The following is a 23,528-nucleotide window of genomic DNA, read 5'->3' on the forward strand; positions in this document are numbered from 1 at the left end:
ACGCCCTGGCCGCCAGTGCCCCGCTCCCGCGCGCGCGAAACTGTTCTCCCGCGAGACCGCCCCTCCTTTGGGTTGGGCTGGAATCGCGAGGTCCCCGCCCCACACGAAGGCGCGAACTGAAACGGCTGTTCCACCCTCCAATCATTTCCGCCAGCGAGTCACCAGCAAGGTCCTCTGCGTCTTTTTCGCCCACTTCCGCCTTCAGCGTCGCTCGTGTACCGCCCCGATTACGAGCGTCTTCCGTTCCCGCCCCGCGCAGCATCCCCGGCGCAGCCCAGTTCGGCGCGGCGCAGGCGCAGTAGTGCGGGTCGTCTGCACCGTAGCTAATGACCGGCGGGGCTGCTGCGCGCAGCCCGGGAAAGGATCCCACCTGCGTTTTGGCCGCATCCATTGTAGAATCTTGAATGGGACTCCTGCCCAGGCACGTGGTTTCCGTAGAAGCAGCTGCACTTGTCGCTAGCATGTGTTGGGCCGCGGGCGAGCGTTCAGAGTAGGGTGGTCCTCATGGTCCCTCTTTTGCGGAAGGGGACACTGCACAGAGGCCCGGAGAGAGGTTGTTGATCTCCCAGCCTTTCACGCCTGAAAATGGCCCTTTCATTTGAGGGAACGGTCTCCAGACAGAAAGTGCCTGGCTATGCCTGCTGGCTCCTGTCTTGGGTTAACAAGCTCCATTATTCTGACCCGAAAAATGTTGCTGCTAGGCTAGTTGTATGATTGGGAAAAGATGGGATACAATAGGCAGAGAGGGAAAGGTCAGGACCTGAGGTCTCAGGGTGAGGAAAAACACCTATTTTGGAACAATGCTGGGAGTGTCTGACCTTAGCAAACTCCCTCAGGCATAAGGTTCCTCTTTGGAATGTAACAGACACCAGCTACTCCCCCTCAGGATTCCCTCAGGAATTAGATCAAAGACCTAACTAAAAATCCGTACCATAAAACATATGACCCGCAAGGAATGGTATGGTCAGAGACATACAATGGAAATGAGCCAATCAGCAATGGACAACCCAGCTCGTGGACCTATCAAGCCAGTTAGGGTAGAACCTGAGAAGGAACAAGGGGGAAGAGAGAGAGAGGGTGACCAGAACCTTATATAACAAAGGTCCTTGCCTATTTTCCGGGGACTCTCACTTTGGAATGCTCCCTCTCAGTAAGGAGAGCTTTCTTTCATACTATTCTTCCTTTCTGATCTTATACTTCAATAAACTTTTGCCTGCTGCTCACTTCGTGTCCACCTCTTCATTCCTCAAAGCAGCGAGACAATGAATCCTGGGTTTTGAGGTAAAAAAAAAAAAAAAATCCTGCAACAATTGGGGCTGCCTGAAACCCCAGAGTCACAAGTCAGAAATCCAGGCCACACTTCCTAATTTTGAGGTCAATTTTAAAATTTTTTGTTCAACCCAACACTTGAGCAAGGGTTATAAGGCTGGTTAATAACAGGCAACAAGAACTTTCTCCTTCCAGGCCGCTGCTTTCCCCACTGTTAAGAGTTTTACTGCATGCTAAGTGGAGGCCCATAAATTTATCATTTCTCCTCAAACTCATGCTGTCTTCCATTTGCCACATCCCCAGTCTTAGACCTAGAGTCACTTTCTAGTTTGGCCCCTAAGAAAATTCATCAATCCAGTTGACCCCTCCCTATCCCACAAACGAAGGAGATCTGATTGCTTAGCTAGTGGATCTGGTTGTCATCGTTAACTCTACTTTTGGTCATTTGGGCAGTTTCTAGTTTGGGGCGATTATCAACAATGCTGCCATAATCTGTAAATGTCTTTTTGTGGAATCTATTACGCATTTCTACTAGGTAGGTATATATGTAGGAGTAGAATTGCCTGTTTAAAGCCATGCATGTATTCAGTTTGGGTACATGTGAACTATGGTAGGCAGAATAATGGCTCCCCCAAAATGTCTATGTCCTGATCCCTGGAATCTGTATTTTGGGCTACCTGGCAAAAGGAAATTAAGGTTGCTCATCAGCTGACTTTAAAATAATTATTTTGGATTGTCCAGGTGTGGCCAGTGTAATCACAAGAGTACTTAAAAGGGGAGGAGGGAAACAGGACAGAGAGAACTAGAGAAATGGTAGTGTGAGGAAGGCTGGGAGGGCTTGATGTCCCTGGTTTTGAAGGTGAAAAGTGGCGGCAATGAGCCAAGAGGGTGTGTATCTTCTAGAACTTGGGGAAGGCAAGGAAATAGATTTTCTCCTCTCCAGAAGTGACATGTAGCCCTGCCAACACCTGATGAGACTTCCAGAAATGTAGGATAATAAATATTGTTCCATCCACAAAGTTTGGACAATTTGTTACAGCAGCAACAGGAAACAAATACACTGCCACAACTGCTTCCCAAAGTAGTTTTGTCAATTCATAGACTTAGGGCTCTTTGAAAAAATATCCAGCCTTCAGCCCTATACCTCTCTAACCGAACTGGTATCTCATGATGGGGGGGGGGGGGGGGGGGGTGGGCGGGGGCGGCGCAGTGGTAATTAAATTCATTAGATGATTCTGATACATCCTGAAGTTGAGAACTACTTATCTGAAGCCTTAAAGCTAAACCCCGTTCTCATCATTGAAGAATGTGGTAGTGATTTGACCACAGGATTGAAAGCAGTTCTCATAAAGACAGTTGCAGATGCTAGAAGGGTCCTTCTCCCTTGTCTACTCAAGAATTAGCATAGCTAAAAAGAAAAAAAAAAAAAAAAGAATTAGCATAGCCAGGGGCCACAGGGGGCCACTGGAGTCCATGGCTGATGCACTGAAGCCCAGCGGGTCTACTAAAGGGAAGCCTTTTGGGGCGCCTGGGTGGCTCAGTCAGTTAAGCCTCCGACTTCAGCTCAGGTCACGATCTCACGGTCCGTGAGTTCGAGCCCCGCGTCGGGCTCTGTGCTGACGGCTCAGAGCCTGGAGCCTGTTTCAGATTCTGTGTCTCCCTCTCTCTGACCCTCCCCTGTTCATGCTCTGTCTCTCCCTGTCTCAAAAATAAATAAAAATGTTAAAAAAAAAAATTAAAAAAAAAATAAAATAAAATAAAGGGAAGCCTTTTAAGCTCCTAGGAATGTTAGATGTCAAAAACATTTCCTGTGCACAGGATCTGATTATCACCAAGTTCATTGGGATCTCTTGTGGCTGGACATTTCTTGTTAACTAGTAGAATTAGAAGATCATGGGGCGCCTGGGTGGCGCAGTCGGTTAAGGGTCCGACTTCAGCCAGGTCACGATCTCGCGGTCCGTGAGTTCGAGCCCCGCGTCAGGCTCTGGGCTGATGGCTCAGAGCCTGGAGCCTGTTTCCGATTCTGTGTCTCCCTCTCTCTCTGCCCCTCCCCCGTTCATGCTCTGTCTCTCTCTGTCCCAAAAATAAAAAAAATTAAAAACGTTGAAAAAAACAAAAATTAAAAAAAAAAAAGATCATGTGATGTTGGAGTAGGACTCATCTTCATGCCTTTAGGATGCTGGTTCCATTGTAGGTATAATTATGTAAAGCTAAGAATCCAGGAAAGAATTGCCAGAGAAGGAATTAAAAATATGATTTTTCCTGAAAGTACCCACCATGTTCCTGAAATGAAACAAACCAATGGCAACCAAGTAAGCAATGTTAAGCACAGAAAGCCCAAATGCAGCTCACTGAAGTCAGTGTGAACAAAGCTGAGGTCAACTAGGGGCACGTGGGTGGCTCAGTTGATTGTCTGACTTCATGCTCAAGGCATGATCTCACGGTTTGTGAGTGTGAGTTCGAGCCCCACGTCAAGCTTGCTGCTGTCAGCCCAGAGTCCGCTTTGGACCCTCTGTCCCTCTCTCTCTCTGCCCCTCCTCCACTTGCTCACTCTCAAAAATAAATAATAAACCTTAAAAAAAAAAAAAAGCTGAGGTCAACTATATCAAACATCATATGTACCATATAGGCTTTCAATCAAGTATGTGTAAGTTAAAAAAAAAGATTAATATAGCTAACCTTTTACACTGCTCCATGGCTGAACAATCAGTTCCTACTGACACAATTCATAAAGAAGCATTAAGGCTAAGGCCTCTTTGTATTTACAGAAGATCTTTCTTTAATGTGTTTATAAAGTGGCTCTTTCAGAAACTGCCACAACTTGGCACCTTTATTTTCATGGAAATCGTGACCTTAGGAACTGGTAGTATTCGCAATTCCTCAGAAAAGGGGAGCTCTGGGCAGCAGGGGATACAGTCCCCCCAGCCCTGTTTGCTGAAGCTGCAGCAGGTGCTGACCTTGGGCCATGGCCCTGGGGGGATCCTGAACAAGAAGGTGGTTCTTACAGCTTCAGCAGGTTGGGCTGCGGGTGGAAGCTCTGGACAGGGCATCCCTGCCTTTCCTGTTTTGCCAGGGCCCAAGGTAATCTTGAGAGGAAAGCTAACTGAGCTGCTTGCGTTGCAGTCAGAAGCCTGGAGTCAACTTCCCAGGCAGTGATTCCACCAACTACTGGCCCCTGCTTGGCATCAAATTTATGTGTCCTGAGAAGCCTCGGGCAGTTTCCATCACAAAGATATGATATCAAAAGGAATGAAGAGTGATCCAATATTGAAACTATGAAACTACTTGGAGCTGATAGTTCAAGTATTTTCCTGGCAAATGTCATGTATCACTGTTTTCCCTTAAAATTTGAAATATTCTGGGGTGCCTGGGTGGTTCAGTTGGTTGAGCGTCCAACTCTTTTTTTTTTTATTGACTGTTTTAAATGTTTCATTTATTTTTGAGAGAGACAGAGCATGGGGGTGGGGGGGGGGGCAGAGAGAGAGGGAGACAGAATCCGAAGCAGGCTCCAGGCTCTGAGCTGTCAGCACAGAGCCCCACATGGCGCTCAAACTCGTGAACCATGAGATCATGACCTGAACTGAAGATGGACGCTTAACCGACTGAGCCACCCAGGCGCCCCTGAGTGTTCAACTCTTGATTTGGGCTCAAGTCATGATCCCAGGATCATGGGATCAAGTGGAGCCTGCTTAAGATTCTCCCTCCTTCTCTCTCTCTCTCTTCTTCTGCCCCTTCCCCTGCTTGCAGACTCCTTCTCTCTCTAAAATAAAAAAAAATTAAAAAAACATTCTTTTTAATGTTTATTCATTTTTTGAAAGACAGAGAGAAACAGAGCACAAGCAGGGGTGGGGCGAAGAGAGAGGGGGACGTAAATCCGAAGCAGACCCCAGGCTCTGAGCTGTCAGCACAGAGCCCTATGCAGGGCTCGAACTCACGAACCGCGAGATCGTGACCAGAGCTGAAGTTGGATGCTCAGCCAAATGAGCCACCCAAGCGGCCCTTAAAAAAAATTTTTTTTAGGGCGCCTGGGTGGCTCAGTCGGCTAAGCGTCCGACTTCAGCTCAGGTCACGATCTCACGGTTCGTGGGTTTGAGCCCCGCGTCAGGCTCTATGCTGACAGCTCAGAGCCTGGAGCCTGTTTCGGATTCTGTGTCTCCCTCTCTCTCTGACCCTCCCCCGTTCATGCTCTATCTCTCTCTGTCTCAAAAATAAATAAACGTTAAAAAAAAAAAATTAAAAAAAAAATTTTTTTTTAATTGAAATATGCTATGGCATGCTACGATCCCTGCAGTACACCAGAGTGTGCTGTCACACAATGTGAGAACCACAGCCATGACCATTTAGAAACTGAGCAATTCTCATTTTGTCCTGAAAGGGCAGGCCTACCAACTCCATCTTGTTCTGTGTCCTTCACCTTGACCTCAACTTCTCCCCTTGAGTAACCTCCCGCTCACCCGTTCAAACTTCCTGATCAAAACACGCCTGCGTAACAGGACCCCGACCCTTCCCCAACCAATTGGCTGAGGCCACAGCTATTACCTCACCAACTGCCCCTAGGCCCCAATAAAACCTTTGTCCTTTCCCCGGCATCTCACCGCTGCGTCGGTGCCGGTAGGGGATTGAGCTCGAGCTAGGTCGAATAAAGGCTCTTTTGCTTTTGCATCGGACTGGGCTCCCTAGTTGTCTTTGGGGATCACGAATTCTGGGCATAACAGTCCTTGACTGAGTATTCAAGATAATCATTTTCTCCAAAATACAACCTCTCTAAGCTCCAGTATAACCTGACCCCTTCCACCTTGAAGATTCTTCTAAAACCAGGGGCGCCTGGGTGGCTCAGTCGGTTGAGTGTCCGACTTTGGCTCAGGTCATGATCTCACACTCTGTGAGTTCGAGCCCCACGTGCTGATGGCTCAGAGCCTGGAGCCTGCTTTGGATTCTGTGTCTCCCTCTCTCTCTGCCCCTCCCCTGCTCATGCTCTGTCTCTGCCTCTCAAAAATGAATAAACGTTAAAAAATAAATAAATAAATAAAAAATAAAACTAAGCTCCACAGGAGATATTTTTAGATGACCACAGCAGATACTGAGAGTCCAGATTCTGACTTGTTCCTATGGAGGACATTTTGGATAAGTCTAAAACTACCTTGGAAGAGGAACAGTTTCCTATTTTAAATGAAATAAATAATAAATTATAATAACTGTTTATTTATTTTGAGAGAGAGAGACAGAGGGTGTAAGTAAGCAAGGGGCAGAGAGAGAGAGAGAGAGAGATTGAGATTGAGAAGCAGCCTCACCCAATTTGGGGCTCCTGCTCACCCAGTGTGGGACTCGAATTCACAAAGCATGAGATCATGATCTGAGCCAAGTCAGATGCTCAACGACTGAGCCATCAAGGCACCCTCATTTTATTTCCGGGATAGCCCACACGCATGCGCATGAGCAGGGGAGATACAGAGAGAGGAAGAGAGAGAACCCAAGCAGGCTCCATGCTCAGAGCAGAGCCCAACATGGGGCCTGATGCCATGACCCTGGGATCATGACCTGAGCTGAAATCAAGAGTTAGATATTCAACTGACTGAGCCACTCAGCACCCCAAGAAGTTATAATTGTTTAAAATGTAGCCATTGACTTCAGGGTGCCTGGGTGGCTCAGTCAGTTATGTGTCTGACTCGAATTTGATTTTACTCAGGTGAATGGCTGATGGCATGGCTCATGACATGGCTCAGGTCATGATTTCACAGTTTGTGAGGTCAAGCTCTGCATGGGGCTCCACAGTGGCAGTGCAGAGCCTGCTTGGGATTCTCACGCTCCCTCCCTCTCTGCCCTCCCCTACTTGATCTCTCTCTCTCTCTCTCTCTCTCTCTCAAAATAAATAAACTCTTTAAAAAGCCTTTAAAAAGTAAGTATTCTTAATTACTTTTTTGCCACTCAACGTTTCGTATCTGGTTTTCACACTCTCAGTTAATCAAATAGATAAGACAGATTCAAAGTATAGAACACAACTGTACCTGGATTTGTAAGCGGGTATACCCAGGAAATTGTTCACTCTAGAAATAAATAGGCTGTTAACTATAAATATAAATATTACAACTAAGAACACAAGTCCTGATTAATACCCTGCTTAAAATACAATTAATAATAAATATAATTAGATATTGTATATTGCAAGTAACAATCTAGACTAGACCATAAATAAATGTGTAGAACACGACAATGACAAAGTTAAATGCCAAATATCAAAGGTGAGAATTTTTCAAGTGAAAAATTCTCAGTGCATTTTATTCATAACATAGCTGCTGCATTCAAGATGCTACAGGAGATGCCCATATCTACTGAGTTCTTGTCGGGAGTAATGAAAAGGACAGAACTTTTTTATTCATTATCCTGTCCAGTCTCAGAGTGAGAAGCAACCTTTGGTTTGTCAGATGCTTTATAATCTTGTATAATAAGCCTTAGGTGATTGATGATTTCCTTGTCTGCTGTTCTCATGTTAAATCCCAACATCTTCATAATAGTTTCTCGAAAATCAGTAAGCTACAAAAAACCACCAAAAACATCAAGTCATACCATTAGTTTCAGTCACCTACATATTATGTACAATAAAATCAGTATCAGAAATGTAGTCTTATTAAACATTTCTCTATGATATGTAACATTCTACATTGAAATTGTATTTTTAAGATAGAAAAATGGTCTCTTTTGGAGTGCCTGGGTGGCTCAGTGGGTTAAGCTTCCGACTTTGGCACAGGTCATGATCTTATGGTTTATGAGTTCAAGCCCCACATGGGGCTCTCCCACTCTCAGCACGGAGCCCACTTTGGATCCTCTGTCTCCCTCTCTCTCTGCTCCTCTTCTGCTCTCTCTCTCTCAAAAATAAATAAAAACATTTAAAAAAGAAAGAAAGAAAAGTGGTCTCTTCTATTACAAGAACTTTTTATTTAAAATGTCCTTTTCATTTTAAGATTTTTCTTTTTAAGTCTTTTTCACCCCCAGCACAGAGCCCAACATGGGCCTTGAACTCATGACTCTGAGATCAAGAGTTGGATGCTTTACTGACTGAGCCACCCAAGCACTCCTAAGATTTTATTTTTACACTTTATAGACTAAACCTAGGTTTTTTTATTTGCTTTTTTATTTGCTTTTCATCTCTAAGGTAATTCCTTTTTTTGTTTTGTTTTGTTTTTTTGTTTTTTGGGTTTTTTTCAATATATGAAATTTATTGTCAAATTGGTTTCCGTACAACACCCAGTGCTCATCCCCAAAGGTGCCCTCCTCAATACCCATCACCCACCCTCCCCTCCCTCCCACCCCCCATCAACCCTCAGTTTGTTCTCAGTTTTTAAGAGTCTCTTATGCTTTGGCTCTCTCCCTCTCTAACCTCTTTTTTTTTTTTTTTTTTTTTCCTTCCCCTCCTCCATGGGTTTCTGTTAAGTTTCTCAGGACCCACATAAGAGTGAAAACATATGGTATCTGTCTTTCTCTGTATGGCTTATTTCACTTAGCATCACATTCTCCAGTTCCATCCATGTTGCTACAAAGGGCCATATTTCGTTCTTTCTCATTGCCACGTAGTACTCCATTGTGTATATAAACCACAATTTCTTTATCCATTCATCAGTTGATGGACATTTAGGCTCTTTCCATAATTTGGCTATTGTCGAGAGTGCTGCTATAAACATTGGGGTACAAGTGCCCCTATGCATCAGTACTCCTGTATCCCTTGGGTAAATTCCTAGCAGTGCTATTGCTGGGTCATAGGGTAGGTCTATTTTTAATTTTCTGAGGAACCTCCACACTGCTTTCCAGAGTGGCTGCACCAATTTGCATTCCCACCAACAGTGCAAGAGGATTCCCGTTTCTCCACATCCTCTCCGCCATCTATAGTCTCCTGATTTGTTCATTTTGGCCACTCTGACTGGCGTGAGGTGATATCTGAGTGTGGTTTTGATTTGTATTTCCCTGATGAGGAGCGACGTTGAGCATCTTTTCATGTGCCTGTTGGCCATCCGGATGTCTTCTTTAGAGAAGTGTCTATTCATGTTTTCTGCCCAATTCTTCACTGGGTTATTTGTTTTTCGGGTGTGGAGTTTGGTGAGCTCTTTATAGATTTTGGATACTAGCCCTTTGTCCGATATGTCATTTGCAAATATCTTTTCCCATTCCGTTGGTTGCCTTTTAGTTTTGCTGGTTGTTTCCTTTGCTGTGCAGAAGCTTTTTATCTTCATAAGGTCCCAGTAGTTCACTTTTGCTTTTAATTCCCTTGCCTTTGGGGATGTGTCAGGTAAGAAATTGCTACAGCTGAGGTCAGAGAGGTCTTTTCCTGCTTTCTCCTCTAGGGTTTTGATGGTTTCCTGTCTCACATTCAGGTCCTTTATCCATTTTGAGTTTATTTTCGTGAATGGGGTGAGAAAGTGGTCTAGTTTCCATCTTCTGCATGTTGCTGTCCAGTTCTCCTAGCACCATTTGTTAAAGAGACTGTCTTTTTTCCATTGGATGTTCTTTCCTGCTTTGTCAAAGATTAGTTGGCCTTACTTTTGTGGGTCTAGTTCTGGGGTTTCTATTCTATTCCATTGGTCTATGTGTCTGTTTTTGTGCCAGGTAATTCCTTTTTTGATTTCAGACTTGTTGTATGATAATAGCAGTCCCCAAAATCCATCTGTCTCCACCCCTCCTCCTTTATAAGGAAAGCAGCTCTAATCACCCATAAATCATGAGCCCAGGCTGAAGGATGCAGCTGGCCTCCAGGGGCGGCCCAGAAATAGGACAATGCATAAATGAGGAAATACTGAGAAGTCCAAGACCTAGTGGGTCAGAACCCTGGCAAGTGAGAGGGAAAAGAGAGGGCCTTGGAAACACATTAGCCGAAATGGGCAGTTGTAAAGGACAAGGTTTCTGAGGGGAGGAAGAGATACTTGGAAGGGTAAGGTGTTCCTTGGAGGTTTAGAGATAAAGGAAAAGAGAAAAGCAAACAGTGGGAAATGAGTGATTTCTATAAACAAGAGTGTACTGCAGAATCAGACATCACATAAACCCCCCCACACCTCAATGTAAAAGACTTGAGGTGGTAAACTTTAGAAACTGCACTTACTGTACCAACACAAGAGGGTAGTATTGAGTTAAGTAACTAAGTAAGTAAACCATGCCCTGTAACTATGTAAAGTAGAAACACCTAAAATTGAGAGGGCAGGACAATTAAAAGGATTTTAAAGTGAATAGATAAATGGCAAATAATATCCATCCAAATTTCTTTTTTTATTGAAAAATTTTTAACGTTTATTTATTTTTGAGAGACAGAGTGCCAGTGGGGTAGGGACAGAGAGAGAGGGAAACACAGAATCTGAAGCAGGCTCCAGGCTCCAAGCTGTCAGCACAGAGCCCGATGCGGGGCTCAAACCCACGAATCCGTGAGATCATGACCTGACCCCAAGTCGCACGCTTAACCGACTGAGCCACCTAGATGCCCCCATCCAAATTTCCTTAAGAAGAAAATAGCCTCCTCCAAACTAGTCAGGTGATGAAACTCTGCCCTGACCCCCCACCCCCCTTCAAAGAACTCCCATGAAGCAAAAGAAACATGTTTGACACAATACCCGGTATGGACTAAATATCAAACAAGGATTTTCAGACATGGTGGGGGGGAACCTTTGTTTTGAATCAGAAATACAGTATTCAGAATACAAATGGACAAAAAAAGATATCCAAGATGTCTCATAGATAAGATGTGAGGTCAGGTTTAAGTCAGGCAAGAACAAGACAAAGTCATCTCAGAGATAAGGAGTAAGCTACAGAGTACCCAAAGTAGAAGAGATCTGACTGAAAATATAATAAGGAACATCGAGAAGAATAAAAACAAGAATATACATAAGCAGAAGTTTAAAAAGAGAAAAAGCCAAATAATATCATGATTTTGTGTTTTAAGAATTTCTTAAGGTAATCTCTAAAGTTACATATTTTGTAAGAATTAATAATGGACAGGCGGCATATAATCTCACAATAGCCCTAAATTACCAGTTAGCCTTTAAAAAATTCTCCGAAAACATGTGCTCTGTAAATGCAGTGGAAATCTAAGCAAATTTAGAAGCACAGCCCTCTTTTCCTAAAAGTGACTCAGCCCCAGACACGTGGGTTCCCCTGAACTCCCAGTCTCTCACATCGTTTTCCTCCTTGTCACCGGTTAATCGGAGGATGTGTATGCAAACCTAACGTAAGATAATCATATATCCCCTCCTTTGCCACGGAGGATTTACCAGGAATAGGCATTTGATCTAAGCTGGGCTTATAAGACACTTTCTTGGGATTCTCTCTCCTGTCACAGAATCTCTAAATATCAAGCAAGCTTACATACATGGCGAAGCCAAGCAGAGATGGTGAAAAGAGCTGTATGAGGCTCCAGGCACTGATCCTGGGGCCCTCTCAGAGGTCTGGCTGTTTAACTCACCTTTGATTCCATAAGCCAACAACGTCCTTTTTATCTGGCTTAGAGTCTAAGTTGAGATGGGTGTTGATCACTTCGACTTAAAGAATCTTAATAAAGTAATAAAACAAACCTCTTGTTGTCCTGATACTTTATCAAGCGTGCTCTTTGCTGTGTAGCGCTCAGGACTGATAGCGTCTAACATCTGATGGACTTTCTCTTTGTCTCCTCTTTCCTCTGTCTTGGCAGAGTCTGATGTAGTTTTCAAGTTGTCTGTTTTCATAACTGTCTTCCCTTGCGTTAGTTCAGCTTTTGTTAAAGATTGCCTGAGCTTTTCAATTGTTTTGTCCTGTGAGGGTATAAGGTTGGGGGAAGGGAGATGGCTGTGATTAGATCTTTTCTAAATAATAGACAAGATGCATGGTATAACCCATGCTTCTTTTCCTTCTTCTTCTTCTTGTTTTTTTTTTTTTTTGACCTGATATACGGAAAAGAAAGAAAATTCCATAATTTATGAATTAAGAGAACATTTCTTAACCATCAAACTCATCAATAACCAACAGTCACTGAGCACCTGTATCAATTAGACACTTGGGATTTAAAGACGTTTAACGAGTATTCCATGCCTTCAAAAGTCTTACAGCCTCTGCTAGCCAAATTCAGAAATACAGACAATAACTGGCTTTGAAGTAAGATAAATATTGTGATAGAATGGGAAAAAAAACACACTGATCCATAAGTATTTAGTGCACCTTTGGTTTAAGGAATCAAATGTATGCTTGAAATAGTACAGCGAAGCTTGGTATGGAGAAGATCCAAAGAGGAGCCCCCAAAATGAGTAAAACTTTTAACTATTACCCCAATAAGAAAGACCAAAATAAAACTTAAAAAGCAAGGGTTCTGGGGCGCCTGGGTGGCTTAGTCAGTTAAGCGGCCGACTTTGGCTCAGGTCATGATCTCTCGGTCCGTGAGTTCAAGCCCCGCATCGGGCTCTGTGCTGACAGCTCAGAGCCTGGAGCCTGCTTCAGATTCTGTGTCTCCCTCTCTGTTCATGCTGTGTCTCTCCCTTTCTCAAAAATAAATAAACGTTAAAAAAAAAATAAAATAAAATAAAGCAAGGGTTCTAGAATCCCAACATTTAGAATACCAGTTACCTTTGAGAAGTAGGGAAGAGAATACATGATGGCTTCAGTGGAGTTGATAATGCTCTTGTTCTTTAAATTTTTTTTTTTATGTTTATTCATTTTTGAAAGACAGAGAGAGAGAGAGCACCAGCAGGGGTGGGCAGAGAGAGAGGGAGACACAAAATCTGAAACAGGCTCCAGGCTCTGAGCTGTCAGCACAGAGCCTGATGCAGGGCTCGAACTCACAAACCGCGAGATCATGACCTGAGCCGAAGTTGGATGCTCAACCGACTGAGCCACCCAGGCTCCCCGATAATGCTCTCGTTCTTAAGATAAATGGTAGATTTGCATGCATCTAATTTTATTATCCAATATATATTCTTATGTGTGTACATAAGAATGCTTTTTAATTCAATGAGAAACATGCAGCTAAAATAGTAACAAGACCAAAGCTTAAGTGAATCTTTGAAAGCTCACTTCCTTTACTTACCTTAAGGACATTTACTCTTGTCAGTTGAGTTTTCATACTTTTATTTGACAATTTCAAATCACTCAGCTGTTTCTGAAGTTTCTGAATTTTCTCCTCTAATCTTTGAGTCGTAGCATTCTGCAAATTCTGCTGAATATTCAATAGTGTTTGTTGCTCATTGTCTTTCTCTAGCTATTTGGATATCTTGCCATGTTCTGCTATCCACGAATTCTTAATCCCAGAGTTTTCCTTTGCAGAAATCAACAGTATGGAAATAAAGAAGTTGTGCTTTAAGGTGGTGTTCCACACTAGTATACCACATCTACTCTAGTCTAATGAACTGCAGACAGTAATACTTATATAAGTAAATTTTTTTTCACCATAAATATGCATTATTAAAATAATCTGGAAAATAAAGTATGACAATATAAGGGGTGGCTCAGTGCTAACAAGGGCACAGGTAAGTAGACAATTTCATAAACATCGGATGGTAACAGAGGAGATCAGCTTTTCAAGGAATGTATTATAAGGAAATATTTAGTAAAGATGCATACGCAAATATATTCTTTACATTATTTATAACACAAAAAAGCAGTAACAGTGCAAATGCCAAAAAATTACATATTATTGATTATACATTCCCTAGAAGTCAAGCTTCAAAAATATTTACTAAAAGAAAATATTAATGCTACAACTAAATGAAGAGAGGAGGATTAAGAAAAACTGCCTACCAATTATGTTAACATAGGTATAGAAAAATATTCTTTTTAAGTATTTATTTGTTTATTTTGAGAGAGACAGACAGAGCATGAGTGAGGAAGGGGCAGCCAGCAAGGGAGAGAGAGAGAATCCCAGGTAGGCTCCATGCTGTCAGCTCAGAACCAGACCGGGGGCTCGATCTCATGAATTGCAAGATCATGACCTGAGCCAAAATCAAGAACCAGATGCTTAACCAACTGAACCACTCAGGTGCCCCTCTATGGAAAAATATTAGAATTATACCTATATTTTAACACTGCTTATCTTACAGTGCTAGGATTACTGTGATTTTAATTATATTCTTTCTAATAATCTATACTTTATAAAATTAGTACCAGAAAAAAAGAGAGGATAAAAATTGAATAAAAATACCATATATTTTCACTATATATAAATCAAAAGATAATAACGTTTGTATTAAAAAAAAACCCAACTGTTCTTTGGAAGAATAAAATAGATGCCCCAAGCAAGCCTGGTTAAAGAGAAAAGAGAGAAAGTAAAAAATACATAATATTAGGAAGGAAAAACATACAGAATGCATAGATACAGAAAATATGAAAATAATTCTACACTTGATCTTAGCCAAAAGGACGAGAGACAATTATATGAAAAGAATTCTAAAAGAATATTTTATAATTCAGTGGCAAAAAGTTGAAAATCTAAAAGAAATACATTATTTTCTAGAAAACAATAATATGCAATCATGACCAGAAAACAAAAAACCCTAGTAAAGGGGCACCTGGGTGGCTCAGTCAGTTAAGTATCCAACTCTTGGTTTCAGCTCAGGTCATGATCTCATGGTTCATGGGTTTGAGCCCTGTGTCAGTCTCCATGTTGACAGTGCAGAGCCTGCTTGGAATTCTCTCTCTCCCTCTCTCTGCCCCTGCCCCTCAAAATAAATAAGTAAGTAAATAAATAAATAAATAAAATGAATTATACTTGGAGAATTTGGCATACTTTTTCAGAATCAAGGAAAAAAAATCAAAGATACTGACAATTTGAACCATATGAATTATATGAGCATTAACTATCTATGGAACTTTATGCCCAACAAACAGAGAGCACATTCTTTACAAGCACACGTGGAACAGTTACCAAAATCAATCCAGTATTAAGCCATGTAAGAAGTCTCAATAAATTCTCAAGGATCAGGTACTTCCAGCATGTTGTAATAAAAGACAAAAATCTTAAATCCCATGCATCTGGAAACCTAAAAGTGTATTACTATGTTTAAAATGAAAAATAAGGAAAACAGTCCATGTCAATATTTGTGGCACAAAGCTAAAGTGCCTCTTGACAGAATAATTATAGTTTAACTAAGCACATTTATTAGGATATTTGAAAGGTTAAACATAAAGCAGGTGCTCTTATTCCTTCTCTTCTTATTCTTCCTTTCCTTTCTTTTCCTCTCTGGACAATATAGTCCTCATGCTGGTAGATGGGCGGGACAAGGTAGGCACCAGAATGAAAAGAGAAAAGCTGTGACCCAAGCGGGCTGGCAGAAGTGGACACAGAGGTGGGTTGCCCTGCAGAGGGACTCAGAGCCTGACCAGGGTGAAAGGAGAGCCCAGGTGGAGAGGTGACCTGCCATGGAGGGTAACAGCCCGAGCAGGGTGAGGAAGGCATGCACACGGTTTTGGAAATTAACAAGAAGAGACAGGAACCCAAATAGGCAAATGGGTGAAGGAAACATCCAGGCAAAGACTAAAAAGCCAAAAGACTAAAAAAGATAAAAGAAATGCTCCAACTCACTAATTAGAGAAATGCAAATTTAATTAACAACACTTTATACCCCCCAAAATAGGAAAATTTAGGAAGCTGGTTAATGCCAAGAAATGACAAAAATGTGGAGATTCAAGAGCCCTCCTGTATCTCTGGTGGGACTATTGTTCTGTGAAAGCCGACTGGCAGTACTTAATCAAATTAAATGTCCATCTATCCAATGAACCACCAATTCCAATCTTGAGCAAACAGGTCCTTAAGGCGACTTGTACAAGGATGTTGGTAGCAGTATTTGTGGTGGCAGAAAGACAGAGGTAACTGGGGTGCTCATCACTGAGGAGTGGACAGGCAAATCATGGCCCATGTGCACACTGTAGAATTCCATGCAGTAGACACAAGCAATGAACTAGATGAGAAAATAGCAATACTATGTGGATCTTAAAAATATAAAGCTGAGGGCACCTGGGTAGCTCAGTCATTTAAGCATCCAACTCTTGATTTCGGCTCAGGTCATGATCTCATGGTTTGTGAGATCAAGCCCCGGGTCACCCTCTGTATTGAAAGCACAGAGCCTGTTTGGGATTCTCTCTCTCTCTCTCTCTCTCTCTCTCTCTAAATATAAATATTTAAAAAATATATATAATGCTGAGTAATAGAATGAGATTTTACCACAGTACTATTTATGCAAATTAAAATACACATATAAAAGTATAATTTAATGGGAATGCAAGCTGGTGTAGCCACTCTGGAAAACGGTATGAAGGTTCCTTAAAAAACTAAAAATACAACTATCCTACGACCCAGCAATTGCACTACTAGGTATTTATCCAAGGGATACAGGTGTACTATATATATATTGGAGTATATATATTGGGGTATATATATATATATTGGAGTATATATATATACTGGAGTATTGGAGTATACAGGTGTGCTATATATATATATATATATATATATATATATATATGTATTACTCAGCAATCAAAAAGAATGAAATCTTGCCATTTGCAACTACGTGGATGGAACTGGAGGGTATTATGCTAAGTGAAATTAGTCAGTCAGAGAAAGACAAATATTATACGACTTCACTTATATGAGGACTTTAAGAGACAAAACAGATGAACATAAGGGATGGGAAACAAAAATAGTATAAAAACAGGGAGGTGGGACAAAGCATAAGAGACTCATAAATATGGAGAACAAACAGAGGGTTACTGGAAGGGGTATGGGAGGGGGAATGGGCTAAATGGGTAAGGGGCACTAAGGAATCTACTCCTGAAATCATTGTTGCACTATATACTAACTAATTTGGATATAAATTTTAAAAAATAAAATTAAAATAAGTAAATAAGTAAATAAATAAATTAAATAAGTAATAAAATAAAAGTATATTTAAAAGAACATATACAAATGACCCTTGAACAACATGGGTTTGAACTGTGTGAGTCTACTTACATGCAAATTTTTTATCAACATGGTACAGTACTCTCTCATGGTACAATGTATTGTCTCTTATGACTTTTTTTTAACATTTTCTTTTCTCTAGCTTACTTTATCATAAGAATACCATATACATAAATATGGCATACAAAATATGTGTTAATTGACTCTTTATGTAATCAGCAAAGCTTCTGGTCAACAGTAGGCTATTAGTAGTTAAGTTCTGAGGTAGTCAAAAATTATACATGGGACCTTTCAACTACATGGGGAAGGTGTCAGCACCCCTAACCCCCACATTGTATAGACAAAAAGATACACATTAAACACATTAGATTGCTCTCTTTTGGAAGAGGGAATGGGAAAATAGACTTAAAAGGAGTAAATAAATAAGAGAAAGCTCTTCCATGACCCAAGATAGTGTGTTATGAACCATAGAGTTTGATTAACTCAACCTTCTGCATATGAGGTCCAAATTGTGAGGAGTAGGGAAGCAAAGGAATACAAGAAGCCAACAAGCAAACAAACAAAAAACAAGGTGGTCAGCCTTACTAGTAATCAGGTAAATGTTATAACTATACTATTTTAACCCAACTCTCTCTCTCTCAAAGAATGACATCATCCAATGCTGGCTAGGCTGTGAAGAAGAAGCAGGCACTCAGGCATTTCTATTTGGAAAGTGAAACTCTTGCTTTTTGGAAGGTAGTATTTTGGCAGTGGCTATTAAAATTTAAAATACTCATACACTGTGATCCTATAATTTCATATCTAGAACTCAATCGCCTAGGGGGAGAAAGCACCAATGTGGAAAGACATATGTATAAATATATTTATTGCTACATTATTTGTAGTGGCATAAAAGGTGGAAATAATTTAGTAGTCCATCAGTAGGGAACTAATCAAATAAATAAGTTATATATACTCTGTGGAATACTATGCAGCTATTAAAGGAATGAGTTAAATCCATTCTTTTAACCTAAGGAAAAACCATGAGGTACTTACTTTTTACTATGTAAAAAGAGTATTTAACTAGCCTAGTCCCAGTTTTTTTTTCCAGTTTATTTATTTTGAAAGAGAGAGAGGGTGCAAGCAGGGGAAGGACAGAGAGAGGGAGAGAGAGAATCCCACGCGTTGTCAGCACAGAGCCCGACGCAGGGCTTGAGATGCTGACCTGAGTCAAAACCAAGAATCAGATGCTTAACATACTGAGCCACCCAGGTGCCCCCACACAGTCCCAGTTTTATAAAAAGTACCTACATACATGTACTTGACTATTTCCATAACCATGGCAATAGTTGTAGAAGATATATATACTACTGTTTACTGGGGTAAAATAGGCAGAAAGAAGGTTGGGGGAAATTACTATTGTTTTCTTAAAAACTTTTCACTTGGTTTCAAGAGTTATAGAGAGCAGGTGTTAATTGAATATTCTTAAAATTTAATATAGCATTTTACGGGTGCCTGGGTGGCTCAGTCAGTTGAACATCTGACTCCTGAGTTTGGCTCAGATCATGATCTCACAGTTTGTGTCGGACACTGACAGTTCGTGTCCTGACATTCTGGGGAACACAGTGCCTGATGCTCCACTTGTACAGTCATTCCTTTGGGCTTCTTTCCTTCGAATCGGCTTTTTAAAGCACATTAAGAAATACATTAACAAATGCCCTCATAAAAAATACCAAATGTGTGCATTTTAGAGAAATGAGAGATATGGAAAGAGGAGAGGATTTTTTTTTAATGTTTATTTATTTTTGAGAGAGAGAGAGAGAGAGAGGGCGCAAGCAAGAGAGGGCCAGAGAGAGAGAGGGAGGCACAGAATCTGAAGCAGGCTCTGAGCTGTCAGCACAGAGCCCGACATGCGGCTGGAACCCATGAACCACAAGACCATGACCTGAACTGAAGTCAGATGCCCAATCAATTAAGCTGCCCAGGCTTTCCAAGGAGAGGATTTTTTTTTTTTTTCAACGTTTTTTATTTATTTTTGGGACAGAGAGAGACAGAGCATGAACGGGGGAGGGGCAGAGAGAGAGGGAGACACAGAATCGGAAACAGGCTCCAGGCTCCGAGCCATCAGCCCAGAGCCTGACGCGGGGCTCGAACTCACGGACCGCGAGATCGTGACCTGGCTGAAGTCGGACGCTTAACCGACTGCGCCACCCAGGCGCCCCAAGGAGAGGATTTTTGATAAAAACAGAAGGTTTAAAGGTTTGTAGCAGATTTTCCTCCCTTTTCTAATATTAACTATCAACAGCTTTAAACGTTAGATGATACCATAAAATACGATCATTTTCATTGTCAAAGAAATGCTTTATATATAGGAAATTCTTACTTTTTTCCTGTGCAATTCTAATCTCTCTTGAAAAAAGTCATTAATAGCAGTGTTTCCCTCCAGACGTTTCAAGGGTCTTTTTTGTTCCCTCTGCCTTTCTTCCATTTGGGAGAATTCTCCAGCGGCTTCTTCAGAGTGGCCACGTAGCTGCTCCAGCCGTTTGGTGAGCATCTGGATTTCCTGCTGCAGACCTGCTGTCCTCTGTAGGGAGAAAAGGATAGACAAAGCTCCCGACGGTCTGTGACCTCTATTTCAATTCAAAACTATGTATGAGGTCTACTGACACTGACATTGTGCTGACATCACATTACTAAATAGGTGAATGGGGCAGACTTCTAAGATTTGACATGTAGAAGCTGGTTTTAGAAAAAGAAATCGAAAGGTGTGATATACAAAATCAGACATTTTAGTTAGCATTGAGAAATAAAACTGCGTGATGAATTTTAAGCAAAAAGTAAAAGAAAAAAATGGAACTCCCCAACAAACAGACTGAGCAGATTTTATCGACACACTGAATTTAAGCAGGTTCTAACTTTGTTTGAATTTTAGGGCGAAGAGGCATGAAATTTTACTAAAATCATGTGGACGTGACAAGGAGATATATAGCCACTTAAACTTGCCGGTTCAATCTTTTGATAGACTCGGCCAGTATATTCAAACAAATGACTGACTTGACAATATATTTTACCCCATTGACTGAACTGACCAGTATTTAGTCATGATGGACACATATATATCTTCACCATACCACTATTTTTTTTAATTTTTATTTATTTTTGAGAGAGAGAGAGCAGGTGAGGGGCAGAGAAAGAGGGAGACACAAAATCCGAAGCAGGCTCCAGGCTCCGAGCTGTCAGCACAGAGCCTGACACAGGGCTTGAACCCACGAACCGCGAGATCATGACCTGAGAGGAAGTCGGATGTTTGACCGACTGAGCCACCCAGGCACCCCACCACACCACTATCTTTAAGCTAGCATTCGTTGACCTTCCACTGAACCGTAGTAAGCATTTATCATGTATTAATCCATTTAATCCTTACCACTCTGTGAGACAGGAACTGTGCCCTCCCAGTCCCCACCCCGCCCCTCTCCACCAAATTTTACAAATGAAACCGAGGTACAGAGAGGATAAGGAACCGGCCCAAGAGCACACAGCTGGCAATGGCTCAGCTGGGATTCATACTGGGGCCCTCTACTTTTCACAAATACACTATACTACCTCTGCTGTAATAATGGACATCCTCTTCCCTTTTATATTGTAGTAATAAAAATGAAATCAAAATTAAAATTCAGAGCCACGGAATTTACTAACTCGGCTAATATAAAAAAATCCACATGTTAAAAGAAACAAATCTGAAAGGGTGGCTTGTCTGTCAATACACTTAACAGACTTCCAAGATTGCTCCTTTGCACCAACTTCCTGAACCCTCTCTTTCGCAGCTTCCTCCGTGGCTAGTGTGGGGACAACACTGGTGCTCAGAAGAGTAGCCAACCGACTGAGGAATTTCTGACAGTAACATCGCGCAGTTTTTGTTTCCCAGACGGAAGGATACAAAGGTCTGTCCAACTCATATTTTTGTTTTTCCTTCTGGATTGAATCTTGCTGACATTTATCCCAAATTTTCTTCCCATCTTTTGGTCCTTCAGAGTGAAAAATGTTGTCTCTCTCCAAGTTCTTGGTCAGGATAGCTTCCCCTATATCCTAAACGTGCCAACACACGTGAAACTTCCCATTTGGAATTTAATATGGAGACATTGACTTCCTTTTGTTTTCTTGAAATAGAAATATAGTCATAATACAAGACTTCAGGAGAAAGGTCTTCCAAAGAAATAAAGAGTTATGGAGTCATAAGACAGACGAGGGCATGCTCAAAAGAGCAAACTGGAATATCAAGAGGTATTAAAATGACTGTATGAAGAAATTGTTTTGAGAACACAGGAAATTTAGCTTAGAGAAGCAGCTAACCAAATAGCCTCAGTTATGAAGTTAAACTCTTAATAGAAAATTCTGGGGGTACCTGGGTGGCTCAGTTGGTTAAGCATCTGACTCTTGGTTTCAGCTCAGGTCATGATCTCACAGTTTGTGGGTTCGAGCCCTGCAGTGGGCTCTGTGCTGACAGCTCAGAGCCTGGAGCTGCTTCAGATTCTGTGTCTCCCTCTTTCTCTGTCCCTCCCCCACTCGTGCTCTGCCTCTCTCTCTCTCAAAAATAAATAATAAACATTAAAAATGTAAAACAAAAAAAAGAGAAAATTCTGAGCTAATAAATGTAGAAGGAATGATAGAAATTTAAAAATCAGCATTTTCTATCTAATGAAATAACTGATTCAGGCAAGGACCGTCAATGAATGCTAAGACACTTAATGAAAAGTTAGGAGGGCAACAGATATTTCTACAAAGACTTCATCATGGTTCTATAACATCACTTAGTAACAACAACTTTGACTATGTAGATGTATAGATGTATAAATGAAAGTAGTCACACCTCTTTCCCCCAACCTTTCCCTTGTACTCCTGTAATCATCCTGCTTCCATTATAAATAGTCAGGGCTAAAAAAAAAAAAAAAAAAGCTTGTATTTCTTCCCTGGCTCCCATCCTCCGACATTCTTCTATAAAACCTCTATTCATCCGGTGAATTGCTTTCTACTAGTGACCAGGCTCATCTCTTCCTTCTAAACCCAACTCATGCCATAATTCTAAATTTCAAGGTCGAATGTAGATGATCTGCCAGTTTAGCTTTGTGATTTCTGTGCCTCGGTTTCAATGACTTTTGCCTACACCGCCCTTCAACACACATTCAGAGCCCAAAATCCAGCTGCTGGCAGCAGCAGGAGGTAACTCACACCAGAAATGTAAAACACCGACATTTCATTCTCTTATCACCACCGCTCCTCCCAGGTCTCGCTCAGCTCCAATCCCTTTTACGGTTCTATCACAGAGGTCTTAGATCCACCTTGTGATTACTCTCTGTACCTCAGAAAGGCTTTCGGTCAACCATACTGCACAGCTTCCTTTGATTCCCCCCCCCCCACGCCCCCCCATTCCCCATCCCCCCAGGATCAGAAGCAGACCAACAACCTACTAAACATTTGCCAATTATCTCTCAGAGTAACACGAGGTCTTGCAAATCCTGTTTCTTGAAAAATCAATATTTATTCTCACCTTCATCATGAAACTATCCAAGGAATCTTCTTGTCCTTTCATATTCATATGATGGGTGAATCCATTAGCACCTGCTAACTTTTTCTCCAAAAGGCCTGTTTTCCGCTCTGCCTTTTCTCTTTCAGACAGATGGACTCTGTGTAAAATATTGGTGGGTAACAATATCATGAAACCAACTCAATTTTCAAACTTCAATTAAAAATAATTAAAGTTGGGGTGCCTGGGTGGCTCAGTCGGTTAAGCATCTGACTTTGGCTCAGGTCATGATCTCATGGCTTGTAGGTTCGAGCCCCTTGTCGGGCGCTGTGCTCACAGCTCAGAGCCTGGAGCCTGCTTCAGATTCTGTGTTTCCCTCTCTCTCTCTCAGCCAGCCCCCATCTCAAAAATAAATAAACATTAAAAAAAAATAATGAAAGAGAGCACCTGGGTGGTTCAGTCGGTTAAGCGTCCAACTCTTGATTTCAGCTCAGGTCATGATCTTGCGGTTTGTGATTTCGAGCCCCATGTGGGGCTCTGCGCTGACAGTGCAGAGCCTGCTTGGGATTCTCTCTTTCTCTCCCTCTCTCTGACCCTCCCCTGCTCTCTCTCAAAATAAAGTTCTAAAAAATAATAATCATTAAATAAGCAATCCCCACTTAAAATATATTAAATATATGTATCAAGTTAGAAATGTACTTTTGCAAAGAGCTGTGCGGTTACCCAACTATTTTTAGGGAGAAACTAGAAATGGCAGAGAAATAGAGATGAAAACAATCCAGTGCTAGGTCCTCTAGTAGTTCCCCTGGGGAAGGTTAATTTTTAAACTGTCCTTTTCACGGGGAAATTTGAGCATGAATATCTGCC

The 23,528-nt window shown here is 41.6% G+C and overlaps 1 protein-coding gene across 1 annotated transcript in view; it reads right to left on the reverse strand.

Annotated features, from left to right (window-relative positions):
- Positions 1–7,488: 7,488 nt before the first annotated feature.
- The window catches only part of LOC102972133 (coiled-coil domain-containing protein 170-like), a 38,164-nt gene continuing 22,124 nt past the window's right edge, over positions 7,489–23,528 (reverse strand). Inside the window, exons 4-8 of the mRNA XM_042989265.1 lie at positions 22,686–22,821; positions 19,524–19,724; positions 13,295–13,465; positions 11,814–12,029; positions 7,489–7,800 (exon numbers count right to left, since the gene is read on the reverse strand). Of these exons, the coding sequence (XP_042845199.1) occupies positions 7,639–7,800; positions 11,814–12,029; positions 13,295–13,465; positions 19,524–19,724; positions 22,686–22,821 (886 nt within the window). The 3' untranslated portion in view covers positions 7,489–7,638. The remainder of the gene's footprint in view (positions 7,801–11,813; positions 12,030–13,294; positions 13,466–19,523; positions 19,725–22,685; positions 22,822–23,528) is intronic.

This window comes from Panthera tigris, chromosome B3, assembly GCF_018350195.1.
Source record: "Panthera tigris isolate Pti1 chromosome B3, P.tigris_Pti1_mat1.1, whole genome shotgun sequence".
NCBI classification, from domain to species: domain Eukaryota; kingdom Metazoa; phylum Chordata; class Mammalia; order Carnivora; family Felidae; genus Panthera; species Panthera tigris.